Source organism: Maniola hyperantus, chromosome 24 (genome assembly GCF_902806685.2).
Source record: "Maniola hyperantus chromosome 24, iAphHyp1.2, whole genome shotgun sequence".
NCBI classification, from domain to species: domain Eukaryota; kingdom Metazoa; phylum Arthropoda; class Insecta; order Lepidoptera; family Nymphalidae; genus Maniola; species Maniola hyperantus.
Window position 1 is genome coordinate 133,476 of NC_048559.1, and position 19,699 is coordinate 153,174.

The 19,699-nt window shown below is 40.6% G+C and overlaps 1 protein-coding gene across 1 annotated transcript in view; it reads left to right on the forward strand.

The window, feature by feature from the left end:
• The window catches only part of LOC117993369 (protein Skeletor, isoforms D/E-like), a gene marked incomplete at its 5' end in the record, with an annotated part of 64,935 nt that overhangs the window by 38,393 nt on the left and 6,843 nt on the right, over nt 1-19,699 (forward strand). The window contains 4 exons of the mRNA XM_069506740.1: nt 13,255-13,354; nt 14,571-14,755; nt 17,221-17,415; nt 18,119-18,244. Of these exons, the coding sequence (XP_069362841.1) occupies nt 13,255-13,354; nt 14,571-14,755; nt 17,221-17,415; nt 18,119-18,244 (606 nt within the window). The remainder of the gene's footprint in view (nt 1-13,254; nt 13,355-14,570; nt 14,756-17,220; nt 17,416-18,118; nt 18,245-19,699) is intronic.

A 19,699-nucleotide genomic window follows, 5' to 3' on the forward strand; every position in this document is an offset into this window, starting at 1 on the left:
CCGCACGGCGGCGGGCCCGAATGTTTGCGGACGCGTGAGGTCGTCACAGAAGTGCTGCTCCGACTGGCGACTAGTCTCTAGCGCAGCACCGACCGTGCAGACGTACAGACGTACAGACGTACAGACGGGTTGTATGGCGACGCTGGAGAACTCGTCAATCATACAATATTATATTTATTATGTTATTTGGCAGACGTACAAATTAAATTCAAATTCTTGGTACATCTCATGTTGTTTGGGGATGCAACTTGCACTAGCGTTTGTGGGTGGTATCGGTAAATGTAGTTTTTCATTTCTTTAAATTTAATTATATCATAGACTAACGCTTGGCTGCAATCAGACCTGGTGGCAAGGGATGATGAAGCCTAAGATGGTGCGCGCTTGTCTAGAAGATGCTTATTCACTCTTGAATTTGTAATGTTTTGTTACTTAGTCGACGCTCCTAAGCATTGTTGGTTAATAAAATATAAATACCTACTTACTTCCCATAGCTATTGTAGCAATCTGAAAACACATCGTCTCAAAACATTCTCAACAGCTGGCAGCCTCCAAATCTAATTACATCATTGCACAACCGCCAAAACAACACCTTTCGCTCCTGCAACACTAGCGGTAATGGACTAAGAGCCAGCGAGTGCCAGACCTTCGTTATTTTATAAAAGCTGAAAGTTTCTCTGCGTATTGTCCCCAACACAGGGAGGAACGATCAGCGACTATGAAGTGTGGATCATGGTGACTTTGGGAGATAACAGGTAACAAAGGCGTATAAAATCTTTCGTTAAAGTATTAACTATATTAAGTCTTGGGCGTCTGGCAGGGGGTTGCCACGACACTAAGTGACTGGCAATGCATGACGTGCTTTCATATACTATTTCCAAGAAAATATAAAAAATACCTTTATTACCTGGTACCAAAACCAGCATGATTCAAACTTCATATGCGCTAATCGTTCCTTGCAGTGTTGGGGACAATACGCAGCGAAACTAAGTTTTTATAAAATAACGAAGATCTGGCCCTCGCTGGCTCTCTGTCTGTAAACACTTAGCAGATAAACATTGCGTGTAACATCCGTTCACTCGGACAACTCGTGACGGACTTCTCGCAAGTGCCAACAGTTGCACACAAGCGATCTTTGTTGACCTTTCTTCATCAAAACCATCTCGATAGATCGACGGCCTTCTGAGATTTAGCATCTAGATATTGTAATCTAATCTATTTTTGAGCTAGGAATGTGCGAGCGGGGTAGCTAGCTACATACTCATCTGAATATGATATGAAACAATATCATCGATTGATTTTCATAACTTAGCTTAGGCTTAGATTGGAAAACGAGTCAATGGAGCAAAGTTTTTAGTACAATATGTACTCGTTGAAGAAAGGGATGCGAATTAAAGATACGAGCGAGGAATGTGCGAGAGTTGGCAGCTGTAGTAGGAACTGTTATATCTTCAGTGGCCGTGTGAATGTGAACACGAGACGAGTAGTCGAACTGGGCAGCTTCTCACGGCTTCTTGCTTCAAGGTTTAATCAAAAGTACTGAAACTATTTTTATATCATTTAAATAAGATCAACTTTTATAATTTTATGGTTAGGTATTTTTAAATTTTATAGTTTCTTAAATAATTACTTTTTCTAAAAATATACTTTTTTCACTTTTTCCTGTTTGGAGGTTTACAGAAATACGAGGTTTCGGTCCAGCCTCCACAGTTAGCGCGTCGTTTGAAAACCACGCAAAAGCATAAAAACGTGAATTTGAAGACGGCTCTAAAGTCAGGACGCGTTAACTTGAGGCTAATGTTGTGTGAGCCCAGAACAAGGGTCCACATAATGCGAGCACTGAACTAAATTATCCCTCACAATATTTTGTGATAAAGTATTCCACGCCTTAGGGTCCGTCATGATATTAAAAATGTTGAATGTGCGCAAAACTCAACTATATATTTATTGTATTTGTCAGTCTTATCAGTGTTATCTGCCATTTCGGCCGTGGACTGGGTCGTATAAAGCACGTAAGCGCGCTAGTACGTTAACATCAGGAGTACCAAATCGCAGTTGTATCATCCAAACAAATCACCCACAACATCACAATCATTTCCATCACCCATCCTTGTCGCTCGGGACTGAGCAGGGTTTCCTGTTGCAGAGCCGCAACCAGGCGCTGGTGGGCGAGGCGACACCAGCCCGAGCCCCCTCCCGCCCCCGCAAGCCCCTCGCGCGCCTCGACGCCACCACCTACCGTCCTCACCTCCGGCCCGGCCCCCCGGCGACGCTGGAGCGCCCCGCGGCGCACCCGCAGCACCGCCGCGCCGACAGCTTCACCCCGCCGCAGCACCAGCTCCTCGCCGATCCCACGCAGCAGTCCAAAGACGACCGGCAGTCCTATGACCGACCTCTCGAGACCGACGTCCAGACCCCAACTGACCCCGATCAACAACAACAGATAGATTCCCAGGGATACAATCTACAAATTCAAGGAAGGTTCCAGGTCCATAATGAGCCTACCCAGCAACAAAACCAACAAGACGTAGAGTCGCAAGCGTTTAGCCAATCAGTTCTGGGAAGCATCCAATCCCACCAGAATCAACAAGTAGAACAGCAACGCTTCGCAGATCAGGAGACTGAACGTGAAAATTATAATCAGCAAGAGCAAGGAAGTATTCAATCCCAGAATGAGCAAAATCAAAATCTGGAACAGCAACGCTTAGTTAATCAACAACTGCTGAATCAGCATGTTAATAATCATGTAAGTCAAGGAAGCGTTCAGTCGAAACAAAACCAACAAATAGAACAAGAACGCTTCGCTAATCACCAAGAGACAGAAGGTCAAAACTATAAGCAACAAGATCAAGGAAGTGTCCAGTCCCAAAATGAGGAGAACCAGAATTCAGAACAACAACGGTTACTTAATCAACAACAGTTGAATCAACATGTATATAATCATCAAACTCAAGGAACCCAACCCCAAAACGAAGGTGCCTATGATGAAAATCAACTATTAGAACAGCTGAATTATATAAATCAACAAGTTCAAGAGCATGCATTGCGAAACCCCAAAATATATTTGAATAATCAACAGTTCCAACAAAACTTATATCAGCCTCAAAATTTATTAGATCAGAGACTATCGACGCAAGATCTGTTGTACCAACAACGGCTGTACGAACAACAACGTCGGGCTCTAGAGTTGGAGTTGCAACAGTACCGACAACAGACTCCTCAGTACCAACCGGCGCCGCTCCAGTATCGTCTGCTGCCGTACGATTACCAACAGGCGTCCGAGAGTCGGAGGAACTACCGACGAGTTGACCTTGACCTAGTTGGGAGTTCGGGGTCGGACTGAAACGCTCGTTGAACGTTGGGGCAATGATGCTGCGCAATCTTCACGATCTTGTGAAACCACCTATCCTTTCATCTCGCAGACTCATACTCAAGATTGTGGTCGAACAATAATTTGTTTCAACATGTGCGATTGGCCAATCGAAATAAACAAACTTAACTAGTGAAGCGTGCCCTTCTAATGCCTATAATATCTCCTCTCACCAGAAACCTTGAGGCGTCTGCACTCGAGTGCACAAAACACTTTTAAGAATCCCGTGTATAGTGTTTTGCATATATTTGCATTTTAGATGCGAGACCACTCGAATTATATTTCGATGTTTATGCAATAAATTCTTAACCTTCGAATATTACCGATGATGTGTCGTTTTGCATTTGATAAATGTAGACTTCTACAAAATTACGAAATTGTTCGATCATAATAATATTTTAAACATCCAAATAATTATTAAAATATTCAACTTGGTTTATGCACAATGCAAAAAGTTTCTAACAAAACACGTATTTTATATCGTGAGGTCGTTATCGATAAAATGCGTTTGTTGTTTTTGTCTGCCAAGGTTATCGTACTTTTGTTGATAGACTGCATTCTTATCCGTTGATGCCAATTATCTTCACTGCCAACATATTTTCTAACCTTTTTTCGATAGACTGTTTAGCGAGCCAGTACTTTACCTTATTTTCATTTACTTAATTAGAATAAGTTTTTTATTGTTGCCTATTTACTTATTTAGAAATATTGAGATATTTTAAATCACTGCCACTTTTAGTTTTATACAGTAAAGTAGTTCATGTTCATATTATATCATAGGTCATATTATTTTGATGTTAACATTTTTATTTCTTTCGAGAATATAATAAAATTTTCTTTTATAGTTTTATAATTGTGTATTTTTTGTGATATATGTTTTGTAGTATTTTTTTATTAATCGTGTTAAGTTTTATATAGTTTTTGTGCAATATTTTATATTTTAGCAAAATTACTCATTCGGACTGTGATGTAATCCTCGCTGTTATAGAAACAATGTATTTTTGTTTTATTTTTACAAACAACTTCGTACAATTTTAGAAACTGTGATACAAGTTTTAGATAATTTTATTCCGTATATATAATTTACATAATATTAATTATATCTAATAAACTTCATTTTATATTCGGCCAGTAAAGAGCTTTAGGTGTAAAACTTTAGTTTAACTTTAACTAAGATATTTTTAATGTTATCTACTTCTACGATATTAATATAATATTCAAAACTCGTTATTTTCCTAACTGCCGCTGCTTCAATTTCTATCCATGTTTTATATTTTGATAGTTCATATATTTTTACACTTTTATACAATATAAACCTTTTATTACTATAAGCTACATGAATACTCATAAAGTAAACAATAAAGCTTGCCAAATATATCGAGTTTCATTTCTCCCACTAAACTGCCTTTTTCTTGCTATAAAGGTTTCAGTGCCGAAGCAGTCGTAACCGTGGGATATATCACTTAACTGTCACAGTTTAACTTATATTTCGGAGTACTTTTATATTTTTAGCAAATGACTACTACGCGCTGGTACTGCTGGTAGATACCAAACTCTTAAAAAACAAATGCTGCAATTGACGGCTACGGGTACAGACAACTAACTACCAATACTAAGGTTTTTCTACAGCCTTACTGCTTCAAAAAAAATATAGCGTTTCTTCAATCGGTATAAAGCTAATTTGGATTTGGTCCTAGAACTTAACTAAAAAATTTCTGAAGGTTAAAAGTTGTTTTGTTAGAACTAAGCGAAAACTGTAAGCTTAAACTAAACTTTACAAAAATGTTTCTTGGTGTAAACAATGGTACCCCAGCAACATGTTACAAATATCAGGTCGCATTAATTGCGTTTTTAATACGTTTTATAAAATATGAAATGGGTAACTATTCGAAATAGGTATCTTTTTTCTGTGCGTCGAATGGCATTTGAACTAGAAACATTGTATTGGTTTGGTTGGTACGGTCTATTTAGTTGGTTTTTATATTCCGATACAAGTTAGCCCGTGACTGCAATTTCACCTGGTGGTAAGTGATGATGTAGTCTAAGGTGGAAGCGGGCTAACCTGGAAGGATATGTATGAAATATGTAGGTAGTCACAGAAATTATGTGTGTCGACCGTCACTATATGATGTGTTTATGAATAAAGCAGTCAGTATCGGAATCTCGTTGTTTTCATACGTGACATATGGCAGTTTTTAGTAAACCCATACACCTTTGGTTTCTACACGGCATCGTACCGAAACGCTAAATCGCTTGGCGGCACGGCTTTGCCGGTAGGGTGGTAACTAGCCACGGCCGAAGCCTCCCACCAGGTTTGATTTAGTTGGGAATTTTTAGAACAAAATAAGAGTTTTAAGAGCGAAATAATAATATTAAGTATTCCTACATAATATTCGGCTGATATTGGCAAAAGTGGTTCAGCTACAAAATATGATGGAGGTCCAACGGTTGTGACGTAATGGCCAAAGTTAAAGTTCGTTATGAGTCGCATCAGTCTCACTGGCGAGTTTTTACGATTGTTCGCGACCCAGGGGACAGGGGACAGGGGACAGGGGACGGGGGAAATATCGTGTAACACCCAGGGGACGATATTACGACGGGAGTTAAAGTTATTGCCCAAACTTTAAGTAGGTAATACTTTACGAAGTCACTGAGTTCACATCTTTCGCTTTTAGCTTTACTTCGGAAGATTTAAAGCTTTAGAGTTAGATCAGAAAATACTTAAATACTTAATCAAATCTTGAATTAGAGATTGTTTGAGACTTGAGAGCTACTCAGACTTTTCGAGAGGAAATAACGTTCATACGTCACTTCCTCTGAATATGGCTATAGTTCCCGGTAGTTAAATAGTCGCGTCAGATGCGAGTGCGAGCTCGTGTGTTGTGTACGGATGTAGCACTTACACCAATGCAGATGGCGAACGCGGGGTACGGCGTGGTGCGCGGGCTTATGTGCTCCGCTCGCGCTCCACTGTCGCCTAAAAAATGCTACTGCGACGCGTCTTGTGGTTAACTTCAAGAGCGACTATTTAACTGGCGCGGACTATACCAAAGGATCAGCTGTTGAGTCCACCATCTATGTGGTGGATACCTACTAAGTAGTTAGTGCCATTGATTAAAAGTTCTATTTTTTTTATCATGATATATTGTGTCACATCGGTCGGCTACAGTTCAGTCTTATTCGTTTCACTGGCATTCAACTGATAGCCAGTTGAATCATGCAAGTAAGAAAAAATACTATCACAATATTTTCCTCTTCACTCTAGATTTCAGTCTACAGGTTTTTTAACTTTAGGCACCCACTTACTTATAAAGATAAATAAGTTTGCCGCAAACATTGTTGTGGTTTATATCTCGGTTGTTGGGTCGGTTGGTGGTTGGTGGTTGGTGGTTGGTGGTTGGTGGTTGGTGGTTGGTGGTTGGTGGTTGGTGGTTGGTGGTTGGAGGATTATAACTAATGCATTTAACTTCATCAGAAGTACGTTCCCAGATCCGTTATCCACTTATCCAAGTGCAGTGTGCAGTGTGCAGTGTGCAGTGCGCAGTGTGCAGTGTGCAGTGTGCAGTGTAACCAAACTCGGCCAATTTATACTGCGATACCATAGCGACTACTCTTTGCGGATCATTTGAACCATTATTTCCACCACTATTCGACAATCACCTCTAAAACTTTACCATTTAGAAACTAAAATAGCTTGAACCGTTTTGACCTCTGAATTTTGCTCATAGGATTTCAGCTCTTATGTGCAACGTGTTAAGGGTGTTGGCGATGTGAAGGTTCGGCAAATAAGGCTCTCAGGCAAACGACTGGAGCCTCATTACCTATAGCACGGAACCGAATTGCCTGCTGCACTAGCTATTGCCTACTCTTCTGGGAGGAGCGATGTAAAGTACAAGTGAGAGGCGAGAGCGTATTTAGACAGGCTTCGAGCGGGTGGAATTGAAAATCTTTTCTTCGAGTCTTCGTCCGCGTGGACTACACTTTCAATCTCCTATTTTAACTTCTTAGGGGTTGAATTTTCGAAAATCATTTCTAGCATATTATATCTACGTTATAATAGGTTATAATGCCACGCCCCGATCCTTCCAGTAGTTTGAGCTGTTCATCGATAGATCAGTCAGTTAGTTACTTTTTCCTTTTATATATGGAAGGTGAAATAGCTGATATGCCCCGGTTTAAATCGAGGAGAATTGTTGAAAATCCTTCATCGGTGGGATTTCCAAACATCCTGACACATTTACTTAATTCTTAATTTTTGCTCAAAAGCTCAAATACCAATTTTCATAGATATACTTAGCTTGAAAAATAACTTACTAATAATAAAATAACAGACTTTCATACTGATGCGCTACCTACTTATTTAACCTCCTTACGGGTGAAAAACTACTTTCACATAGTTTTAATAAAAATTAAATTAAATTAAAAATTAAATACTTAGTTGAGGTAAAATTAAAAAATTTGTAAGAGGTAGGCAATCATTAGTCGAGCAATTAATAATATTGTGTCTTTTTTAACAAGAGTTTTTTCAATTCAATGAAAAGCGAGTGCATATGAGAAATAAGTGAGCAATGTATAAAGGTCCGCTCCTCTTGTGCCACGGACCATACGCTAAGCAAAACATCTATGACCGAAATGCAGAGCACGTCATTGGGGTTACTGCCTCTACCTACCCGCTCTACCCGCTCTACCCGCTACCCGCTCTACCCGCTCTACCCGCTCTACCCGCTACCCAATACCCAATACACTACCTTACAGGTGTATACTTGCTCAATATAGGTTCAAATGCGAATACAAGTCCCGTAAATTGCTAATGCGCGTGGCCGCCATTTTAGTGACGTTAGCACTAGACTGAAGTTTCGAGCTGATGGTATATTTTTATTCCGGTTGACGTCAAAATGACGTCATTTCGATGTTGTTGAGATATAGTTCCAGCGCAATAGCAATTTGCGGGACTTATACATACTATTTCATACAAGACTAGGTAGTCGGCCGTGGCTAGTCACGCCGCGCGGCCCGCACACTGCGTGCCGGACGTTATCTGGCAACAGCAATTACTCTGCGGCTTATCGTTATCAATCAGCCACTGGAGCGCGTAACGAGGTACATGAGCTGCGAGCCGGAGATACGCAGCTACACTTGCAATTGACATATATCATCTTACGACGTGTAATGAGCTGAATTATAATAAATATAAGTACCTACTAGCTGATGGCCGCGACTTCGTGCGCGTGGATTTAGGTTCTTAAAAATCCCGTGGGTAGGGTACTCTTTGATTTTCCGGGATAAAAAGAAACCTATGTCACTCTCCAGATCTTTATTAACTAACGGTTTGACGTGATTTTTTGCATGTGTGTATATGCAAACAATCACGTCAATCCGTTGCACCGCTGCGACGTGATTGAAGGACAAAACAACAAACCAACAAACAAACACACTTTTGCATTTGTAATATAGGTAGTGATGGGTAGTGATTATATTTTTTTTTTTTATTTAGACAAAAAAAAGCGAATAATTCACACCACACTTCCAGACCAAAGCACTAGACAAAAAGCCGAGACTGGTGTTGGCAGTTTGCAGCCCAAATAGACCGTAGTCTGTGCTAGGGCTGACAAAGTCATTCGGTCATATTATGTTTAGGTTTTGGCTGCTATCGCCTCTCCAATGAAATAGTAAAGTGAGAAGAGCTGTGACTTGTCATAACTTAGTGGTTCAGACGTCCGCCTCCTATTCCACAGTCACTAGTTCGAGCTCGGGCACCTACAATTTATTGTAGTTATATGTGTTTTAAGCAATTAAATATCACTAGTTTTAACGGTAAACAAACCGGCATGCCGAGAGTTTCCCATGATGCTCTCAAAGGTGTGTGAAGTTTGCTAATCCGCACTTGACCAGCGTGGCGGAATATAGCCTAAACTCTTCTCATTCTAAGAGACCCATGCTCAGTAGTGAGTCTGCGAATTTTTCTATTTTATTCTATTGTATTTTAATAATAGTAGGTAGTAGTGAAGATATTATACTGCGATATTTCAAAGTTAAACAAAATATGTTCGTAAGTTAGTTCTCACTGTATGTCGGCGCAGTTTGGCAGATGTGCACACTCCACACTCCACACTCCACAGACTAACGGCTTCCAACAAAAGTGCGCCGACCGACAATTAGGCGCAATGACTTGGCTTTGTTGCGAGTCAACTTGCGGCGGCGGCCATTACGCGTTATTGCTCGCCAAATGATTCCTAATGCAAGCAAAAATACATTATTTGTTACACTGTGGTGAGTGGTGAGTGGTGAGTGGTGAGTGGTGAGTGGTGAGTGGTGAGTGGTGAGTGGTGAGTGGTGAGTGGTGAGTGGTGAGTGGTGAGTGGTGAGTGGTGAGTGGTGAGTGGTGAGTGGTGAGTGGTGAGTGGTGAGTGGTGAGTGGTGAGTGGTGAGTGGTGAGTGGTGAGTGGTGAGTGGTGAGTGGTGAGTGGTGAGTGGTGAGTGGTGAGTGGTGAGTGGTGAGTGGTGAGTGGTGAGTGGTGAGTGGTGAGTGGTGAGTGGTGAGTGGTGAGTGGTGAGTGGTGAGTGGTGAGTGGTGAGTGGTGAGTGGTGAGTGGTGAGTGGTGAGTGGTGAGTGGTGAGTGGTGAGTGGTGAGTGGTGAGTGGTGAGTGGTGAGTGGTGAGTGGTGAGTGGTGAGTGGTGAGTGGTGAGTGGTGAGTGGTGAGTGGTGAGTGGTGAGTGGTGAGTGGTGAGTGGTGAGTGGTGAGTGGTGAGTGGTGAGTGGTGAGTGGTGAGTGGTGAGTGGTGAGTGGTGAGTGGTGAGTGGTGAGTGGTGAGTGGTGAGTGGTGAGTGGTGAGTGGTGAGTGGTGAGTGGTGAGTGGTGAGTGGTGAGTGGTGAGTGGTGAGTGGTGAGTGGTGAGTGGTGAGTGGTGAGTGGTGAGTGGTGAGTGGTGAGTGGTGAGTGGTGAGTGGTGAGTGGTGAGTGGCTACCCGGGTCCCGGTCAACTCGTTACGAAGATGCTGCAAGCTATGACATAACTGTTACGCGTGTACAAACAACCAAAAGCTGATCCGCCGAAACAGACGAATCTGTATGGTGTAACATGCAGCATACGACATGCCCCGCCCGTCCTCCCACTGCTAAACATGCAGGAAAAACCAGCCACTTGGCAAGTAATACGCACCACCACTACGCATTGCATTTTCCTGCATGCTGCATGTTGCACCATGCGAATTTGTCTGTTTCAGCGGATTATAGAAAATGAAAGTTTTGTCTGTACATACCTAGGTATATCATGGACTTCCGCAAAGTAAAGCTTGATCTATATAACATCTTAGGCACGGCATAAGAGTTTCATGTAGATAGAGTGAGTGTGAGGCGCAATGCACACCTGCTGAGTGGCGTAGAGTCGCATGACCTGCTCCAGATAAGTAGGTTACTCTGAAAAGTATTTCTTAAGACCTGTCAGGTGCAAGTTGGACTCGCTCACGAAGGGTTCCGTGCCATCGAACAAGAAATAACATTGCAGTATTAAGATAATATTTTAAATTTTTATGTTAAATGCAACACAAACATTAATCTAAATATATAAAAGGAAAAGATGACTGACTGATCTATCAACGCACAGCTCAAACTACTGGACGGATCGGGCTGAAATTTGGCATGCAGATAGGTAGCTATAGTGGGGGATAGCTATCGTATATTTATGGGGGGGAAATAGGGGTTTGAAATTTAAGTAGTCCACGCGGACTAAATCGCGAGCATAAGCTAGTTTTGAAATATAAAGAAGATGTGCAATAAGTAATCGGTCACGTGTAGGTCATTGGGAGATATAGAGATGTATGCAATAACCAGACACTAGTCGCCAGCAGTCGGTAGGTAATTATAATCTGCAGCTTACGATACAACGAGCCATTAAGCAATAAGCTCTCCGTGCTATCGGCGCATGTTATCCGATTTATTGCACATAAAGCTCTGCATATTGCATTATTTCTTTCAATAAATAATAGATGGAGAGCTAAATCCCCGCTTGTGTTAATATTTTGATATCTTTAAACTTTTTCTAAAAACCTTATTTCTTCGTCCTATGGCGGATAGGACGAAGAAATAAGGTTTTTAGAAAAATTTCCATTCCAAGATTCCTACAATTTGACATAATATAATAGCGCAAATGGGTGTTATTGAATCCGTACAACACGTGAATAAATGACAAGTTAGTCGGTATCGTATGTGCACAAGCGAATGTGGTAGCCCCAGGGCTTAGCCTCGACAGATAGTTGTACAATGCCAAGTTGAGTTGGAGGATATATGATATAACTTTGGGTATGATACTTTATGTTGGTGATACTTTAGTAAATGTTATATTATAACACGGTTTTAATTTACTTTAGGGAGTTAAATAAATATTATTATTTAATGAAAACCATTTTGCCTGAACTTGGTCATATATTTTTATTGATTTTTAGGGTTCCGTACCTCAAAAAGAAAAACGGAACCCTTATAACAGACAGACAGACGGACATACAACAAAGTGATCCTACTTTGTTGTATGTCCGTCTGTCTGTCTGTCTGTCTGTCAAGAAACCTACAGGGTACTTCCCGTTGACCTAGGATCATGAAATTTGGCAGGTAGGTGGGTCTTATAGCTGGCTTTAGGGGAAAAATCTGAAAATCGTGAATTTAGGGTTAGATCACACAAAAAAAATTATATTGTGGTCATGAACTAATAATTAGTATTTTCAATTTTCGAAGTAAGATAACTATATCAAGTGGGGTATCATAATATGAAAGGGCTTTACTTGTGCATTCTAAAACAGTTTTTTTTATGCATCATAGTTTTTGAATTATCGTGCAAAATGTCGAAAAAATACGACTGTAGTACGGAACCCTCAGTGTGCGAGCCTGACTCGCACTTGGCCGGTTTTTTTTTGATAGAAGATGGAGTAAAAAATCGATTTTGATCAATTTTTAACTTTATCTATCATAAAAGTTTGCAATAGAGAAAATGTTATGGTGCGCTTACATGCAGGGCAATTTTTTAAGCAATTGTTGCTCGGCAACACGTATGGTACAATATGAAGCAATAAGTGGAGTAATTATTTGCGTAACATTGCTGAAATTTTCAGGTATTGCTGTGTATTGCAGTATTAAACTGTTTCATGTGGGCGTGACGCCATAATTGGGTATTCGACTCTAATTTTTTTATTACTTTATTATAAACTAGAATAAAAATAATGACGTAAACTGAAAAAACTAATTAAATCGACCAAATAACAAGAAAGTTATAACCATTTAAATATTTCTGGTTAGACAGAGATAGCGATACAGCAGTTTGACGTCACACCTACTAATGCCATAGTAGCTTCGTGCGGTTTCATACAAATTTTCGTTTTGCGAGAAAGAAATAGAAGACCCTCCCACTCCAAAATTAAAATGCCTGTAACTTTGTACATTTTGTTGGATTTTAATATTTTTTTCAATGTACGTCATTATTTTTATCCTAGTTTATAATAAAGTAATAATATTTATCAAATTCATTGAGGAGAAATTTGTTGAGGAAATTCATGGGAAATTGATTGAGGAGTTCCAATAGCCCGTGTAAGCGTATATACCTATAAACTGATAAAAAAATAAAGGCATCCATATTTAATTAGTTTGCGCAAAGTATACCTAATAGTATAGGCAGGCACTTACACAATAACATGTACAACTTATTTGAAAGAGTTTAATTCTATATTGCTCAAATACTAATGACTGAAGTGCATAAGCGGATGTCTATCGATTATTTGAAATGTTACAAAACATGAAACATTTAATCTGAAAATAGAAAAGTAGGTAACTTTCATGATGCGCGTTGTATAGAGCGTGTTTTGTCGCAGGTGTCAGGATAACTTTACTGTTTGTTACAGTCGAAGCTGAACTGCGAGGTGCTGCAGGACGAGCTGGCGTTCGAGGTGCGCTGGGCCATCGCCGGCGACAGCATCGTGCTGCAGCTGGTCGCCAAACTTGGTTAGTATATATAGTACTTAGATGATACGCTGGCTTATTATCATCATCAAACCATCACTGGCTCACTACTGAGTATTGGTCGCCCCTCAGAAATAGAAGGTTCGGCCTATGGCCAAGCGCGGATTGGCAGACTTCACATACCTTTGAGAACATTACGGAGAACTCTCAGGCAAATTTTTACAAATTACAACCACGTAAAGCAGGGGCAAGTCAGCTAATGCTTATTAAAAGAAGTGACTTTTCCCTACCTCTCTACTTTTTATCGCTTAAAAACAAAGAATTTCCACAAAATTACTATGTGTATAAACTCTACTTTATGTCTTATAATATTACCTGTCGAATTTTTCTAACAGCATAAGCGGCAAAGCTGAGTTTACCAGCAAGTGTTGATATATGGGCGTTCCATTGAAGCTTTGCATCTAACGTGATCCCCAGGAACACGGTGGTCTCCTTTACTTTTAACATATCATTAAATTAATGTCCTTGGTCGTCTTTGTATTGGGCAGAGCAAATTAAATACACTTGGGTTTCTTTGCATTTAAAAGTAAATTGTTGACAGTAAACCAGCGAGTGACCGGCGACATTTCATTATTTACATCGTCAAAGTCGTTCTTTATAATCGACTTTAAAAATTAGGGACGTATCATCTGCAAATAGCACAATATCGCAAGTATTATGGACGAAATATGGTAAATCGTTTACGAGTATATATACCAAGAACATCAAGGGACCTAGTATAGAGCCTTGAGGAACGCCCATTAGTGAGGGTGATCCGGATGACTTCACATCATTTACACATACGGTTTGTATACGGTCACTCAGATAAGACGCAATGAGACTAAGCGCAGTGTTTTTAATTCCATAGTGGCTCAACTTAGTTAAAAGAGTCTCGTGCTCAACGCAATCGAACGCTTTAGACAAATCACACAAAATTTCAATGGCATTCTGTGAGTTCTCCCACGCATCGAATATATGCTTTAAAAACATATATTTGATAAAGGCAAGTCCAAAATATGTAGTTTGCGGGATTTTGTTATAAAAGGTTATACCCATACCCACAAATGACTTTTGGACTTTCCTGAGGCGGAAGGTAAGAGTTGGAAGCTTATTACGGTTTCTAGTTAGCCTATTGTGTATATCACCAATTTTCTTGTAACTACTAAAGAATATTTTGTCTTACAAAAATGTTATTGTAAATATATTTAATTTGTTACAGAGGACGGTGAATACATGTCGTTCGGTATATCTGGCAGTGGGGAGCACTCGCAGATGGTGGGCGGCGACGTGGCGGTGGGCTGGGTCGACAAGGCCACCCTCAAGGGCTACGCGGAGGACTACTACCTGGACGCCAAGAGCCAGTGCGCCGGGGTGCACGGCTCTTGTCCCGATGAAAGACTTGCGGTACGATTGCTTTTACTTCAACCAAAAGTTTATCCATACTAGTCCATACTATCCATACTAATATTATTAATGCGAAAGTGTGTCTGTCTGTCTGTCTGTCTGCTAGCTTTTCACGGCTCAACCGTTTAACCGATTTTGACGAAATTTGGTTCAGAGATAGCTTGCATCCCAGGGAAGGACATAGGCTACTTTTTATCCCGGAAAATTAAAGAGTTCCCACAGGATTTTTAAACCTAAATCCACGCGGACTAAGTCGCGGGCATCAGCTAGTAAAGAATATGGATAAGTCCACCCATATTATCAGCACCCATATTATAAATGCGAACGTGTGTTTGTTTGTAGATTTATTGGTTTGTTAGTTTGTACTTTAATCACGTCACAATGATGCAACAGATTGACGTGATTTTTGCATGGGTATAGTTAAAGATCAGTAGGGCGATTGTCTAAAACCTGCATCAATCATTATTACAATCTCAATTGTTCTGATTGGCTGAATTTGTGCGATTCTTGTTGCGACAATGCATTGTGGCCAATAGTGAGCGAGCATTAACCAATCAGAGATGATTGCGATCGTGACATTGTAGCTGTCAAACAACCGCGGTAGGGCCACTGGATTCTGGAGGGTGACATAGGCTACTTTCACTATGTAATAATAAATAATCTGAAATCAATGATTCAATTTCAATACATTTATTTTCTATTTAGGCTTGTATAAGCTCTTTACCATCCAATCTTATATCTTGCCGAGGATAATAGAATATGAAATGTTAACGTAAATCGTATAAAGTTGTCTCTGGGCCGGTAACGATATTGCGCGGCGACCGTCGCGTCGACGGCGGCGGCGGCGACCTGTCGGACGAGGTCGGACGTAATCTAATACCGTATGATACATTAATCCAATTTCTACGCCCAGATTGTTATCAGAGACGTAATGTTTAGGCCTCCTTCACATTGTAGGTACAATGTCTCAGTACTCAACTTGTCTATGGCAGTGTGCCGAACAACTTTTCGACCTGGTTCCTCCTTCACCTTTCTACTACCGTACCGCAAGGCATCGCCAAGATCGGCACCTGCACGTAATTGAAATTCTATGGATACATACGAAGCGATTTGTCTCCTCATTTCTAATTCGAACCGCTAAGATTTGGAACACCCTTCCAGCATCAGTTTTCCCGTAAAATTATATTATAATTTTACCTACCTACCTAGGGTACCTTCAAGTCTAGAGTGGAATAGGCATCTTCTAGGCAAGCGCGCTCCATCTTAGGCTGCATCATCACTCGCCACCAGTTAACCTTTTTTTTTTAAATCTTTTATTAACAGGCTTTTACATTTATGTAAGTCAGCCTTATTGTACTCTATCTTATTCTACAATTCTATTTATATATACAATCCTAACTTATCCTACAATCCTATCTTATCACACAAATTTCACAACAATGTTACTTAGGTACTCTATAGCAATCTGAACAGATTGTAAGCTCCATCAGAATTCGGATTAGCTAATAAACTATTAAAGACACCAACTTGCAATCTGTTACCCCAGTTAACTTAGATCTGAATGCAAAGGTGGAAGGAAACAAGACAAAGTTTAGCAACAAAAAGTCTCAAGTGTGAAGCTGACACACCGCTGTGAATGCCCCCCGTGCCGATAATCTCAAACTTAACAAACTACCCGTCGGATCCCTATAACATATTGCGTTCCTAAATATGTGCATTCAAAAATAACTCTTATTTCATAATTAGTAGGAGAGAAAATCCTTTACAGATGTTGAGATAACTTGCTTGAATTAATTTGTGTGTTGTTTATAATAATTTAGACTAGAGCTGTAAATCAATAAGAGACTAACTAAGAACCAACAGAACGCTAGAATTGATTCTTTTGTTATACAAGTATCAAGAAAACGAGCGCGAGCGGCAGCGCAATGGTGAGTGCTGCGTGTGAGTATAAGTGGGAGGTCCCGACTCCCGGGCGACTCTGGTCTGGTCTCGTGGAAGGTTTCAGCCATGACCAGTTAGTTAGTGACAGCCGGTTGAGCCGTGCCGTGCCGTGCCGTGCTTCTATAGTTTCTAGAGGATTGTGCTCTGTGCATTTTATCCCCCGCATGTCCCCCGTGCTGTCCAGCACTGGGATAGAGCGGGGCTGTGCGGGTGTGCGGGGCGTCCCCACTCCGATTGCCATCTCGACCTGTCGTGTAATATAACTAGCTTATGCCCGCGACTCCGCATGGATTACACAAATTTCAGAGGCTTGCGTTGAAAGAGCGTAGCAGTTTAATTTAACCCCAAAATGGCGATATGTGGAAGACAACCAGGAGTGCAGGTGGTGGGTGGAAGACAACCAGGAGTGCAGGTGGTGGGTGGAAGACAACCAGGAGTGCAGGTGGTGGGGGTGAAACTTCCATTGTAATGCGAGAGCAGCCAAAAACTTTACTTGATTGTGATCAAACACTGTTTATTTGCAGGAAGGTACCAACTCGGTGCGCATGCTCAACGCGGCGCTCGTCAACGGGTACTCCATCGTGACCTACCAGCGACCCCTCAAGGCCGCCGACCACCTGGACCTCCCAGTGTTCACCAACGCCACGCAGCCCATCATCTGGGCCATCGGACCCCTCAACTCCAAGCAGGAAGTGTCCTACCATCACCACTTTACCAAGGTACATGTTCATTGTTATTTCTTTTGTTTATGATGAATAATTCAACCTCAATAGCTCAACCTGTATAGGAGTGGACTGAAAACCGAAAGGTCGACGGTTCAAACCCCGCCCGTTGCACTATTGTCGTACCTACTCCTAGCACAAGCCTGACGCTTAGTTGGAGAGGAAAGGGGAATATTAGTAATTTAACATGGCTAATATTCTTAAAAAAAAAAAAAATTATCACTTCACAGTGAAAATATTGGTCCTTGGTTCAAACACCGTTCTAACATGTATGTAAATATAAAAGCCCCTAAAAATAAAAATAAATAAATGTGTAGCTTCTATAAAAAAAGTACGATACGTTTTTGGGTCCAACGTTTTCGTTCTGGAAATTTTGAAGTACGGAATAAAGCCCGTGGACGGCTGGAGCCCCTGGTTGACAATGAAGCATTACAGGTGATTATGCAGATCTATCGCAAACCACGTCAGAGTTAGTGAGATAACTGCCAGCCCTCCAGTCACCCGGTACACTCAGTAAGACGGGATGATAAATCCTTAAAAAAGAATCATCATGCAAGGATCATCTTCACCACCTGAATGCACAGATTATTTTGAGTTGCGCGTTTTTCTTCTAAATAAGCCCAATCTTCTGGAAAAGAACAAGTCTTGTGGCAAATGTAGGACATAAACAATATTTTTGTTTAAAAATAATTATTTTTAGGGCGACAAGTTCATAGAGTTCGGCAGACCCCCGGTATGGAACTGCCCCATGCCGGAAGGAGAAGAGGAGCACAAGGCGCCAGAAGTGCACAGGGTGACTCCCACCAGGCCAGCCGCTCAGGACAATGTAAGTTTTTTTTTTTTTTTTTTTTTTTTCCTACCATAAAGCACCATTATAAAATGGCAGCTTTATTACTACTACCATCTAGCCTATGGGCTAATTAGTAATATTATTCTAGCTTAAACTTCTACTTATGATTAATTTTTAAATCTAATTTACAGTCCAATAACTGTCCTTAGTTTATTCTAACACGTACAGTTTTCAGTTCACTATGTTCTTGTGACCTAGAAAAATAAAGTAGCACAAGCACTATTATACAAACGCTGCACTTATGTACTTTTTAACACTAATTCGAACGGCTTGGTTCTTTTGAGCCTCCTTTTGATATCCATGTTATCTAGAAGCTTCACAGCCTCCAAATTAACATGATGGCGAAGTCGATGTTGGTGAGCTTCTGCGTACTTTTGGATGATTTTGTTTACGAACTCTATCTTAAGGTCCCTGTGGAGATCGTGATTTCTTACATACCAGGGTGCATTTGTTATTTCCCTGAGTACTTTGTTCTGGAATCTCTGTATTACTTGAACATTGGTCGGTTTAGTACACCCCCAGAGTTGTATACCATACGTCCATACAGGCATCAGAACTTGCTTGTATAGCATAAGTTTATTATGTAATGAGAGCGTGGAATGCCTTCCAAGCAGCCAATACATTTTTTTGTAGCGTAATTCTAACTCCTCACGTTTCTTTTTAACATGAGCTTTCCATCGAAGCTTTGCGTCAAGCGTCATACCCAAGTACTTCGCTGTATTTACGTAGGGAATAAGTTGCCGATTTAGATAAATTGGGTGATATTTTGGTAACTTATTGGTAAAATCTATATGCATAGATTTCGACTCGTTTAGCTTAATTCGCCACTTTATAGTCCAATCGTTGACTTTATTTATGGCAGCTTGAACTTTTTCTACTGCTTCTTCGTGACTTTCTCCAGTTGCTATTATGGCAGTATCATCAGCGAATGTTGCAATAGTGTTATTTTCTAGTGCTGGAATATCACAGGTGTATAATAAGTACAGGACCGGACCTAAGACACTTCCTTGTGGTACCCCAGCTTTAATTTCCTTGAGTTCAGAATACGCATCTTCTTGACGAACTCTAAACCATCTATTTGAGATGTATGATTCAAGAATATCTGCAAATGACTTTGGTAGCATATTTCTGAGTTTATAGATAAGCCCTTCGTGCCACACTTTATCGAAAGCTTGCGCTACGTCTAAAAAGACTGTAGAACACACTTTCTTATTTTCTAATGATTTCTCTATTATGTCAGTAATTCTGTGGACTTGATCTATCGTTGAGTGTTTTTCACGGAATCCAAATTGGTGATCTGGTATTAATTTTCTCTCCTCTAGTATAGGTTTTATTCTTTTGAGTAACAGTTTTTCAAATAATTTTGAAATAACTGGTAATAAAGAGATTGGTCTGTATGATGTTGTTTCATGGGGTGGTTTCCCCGGTTTA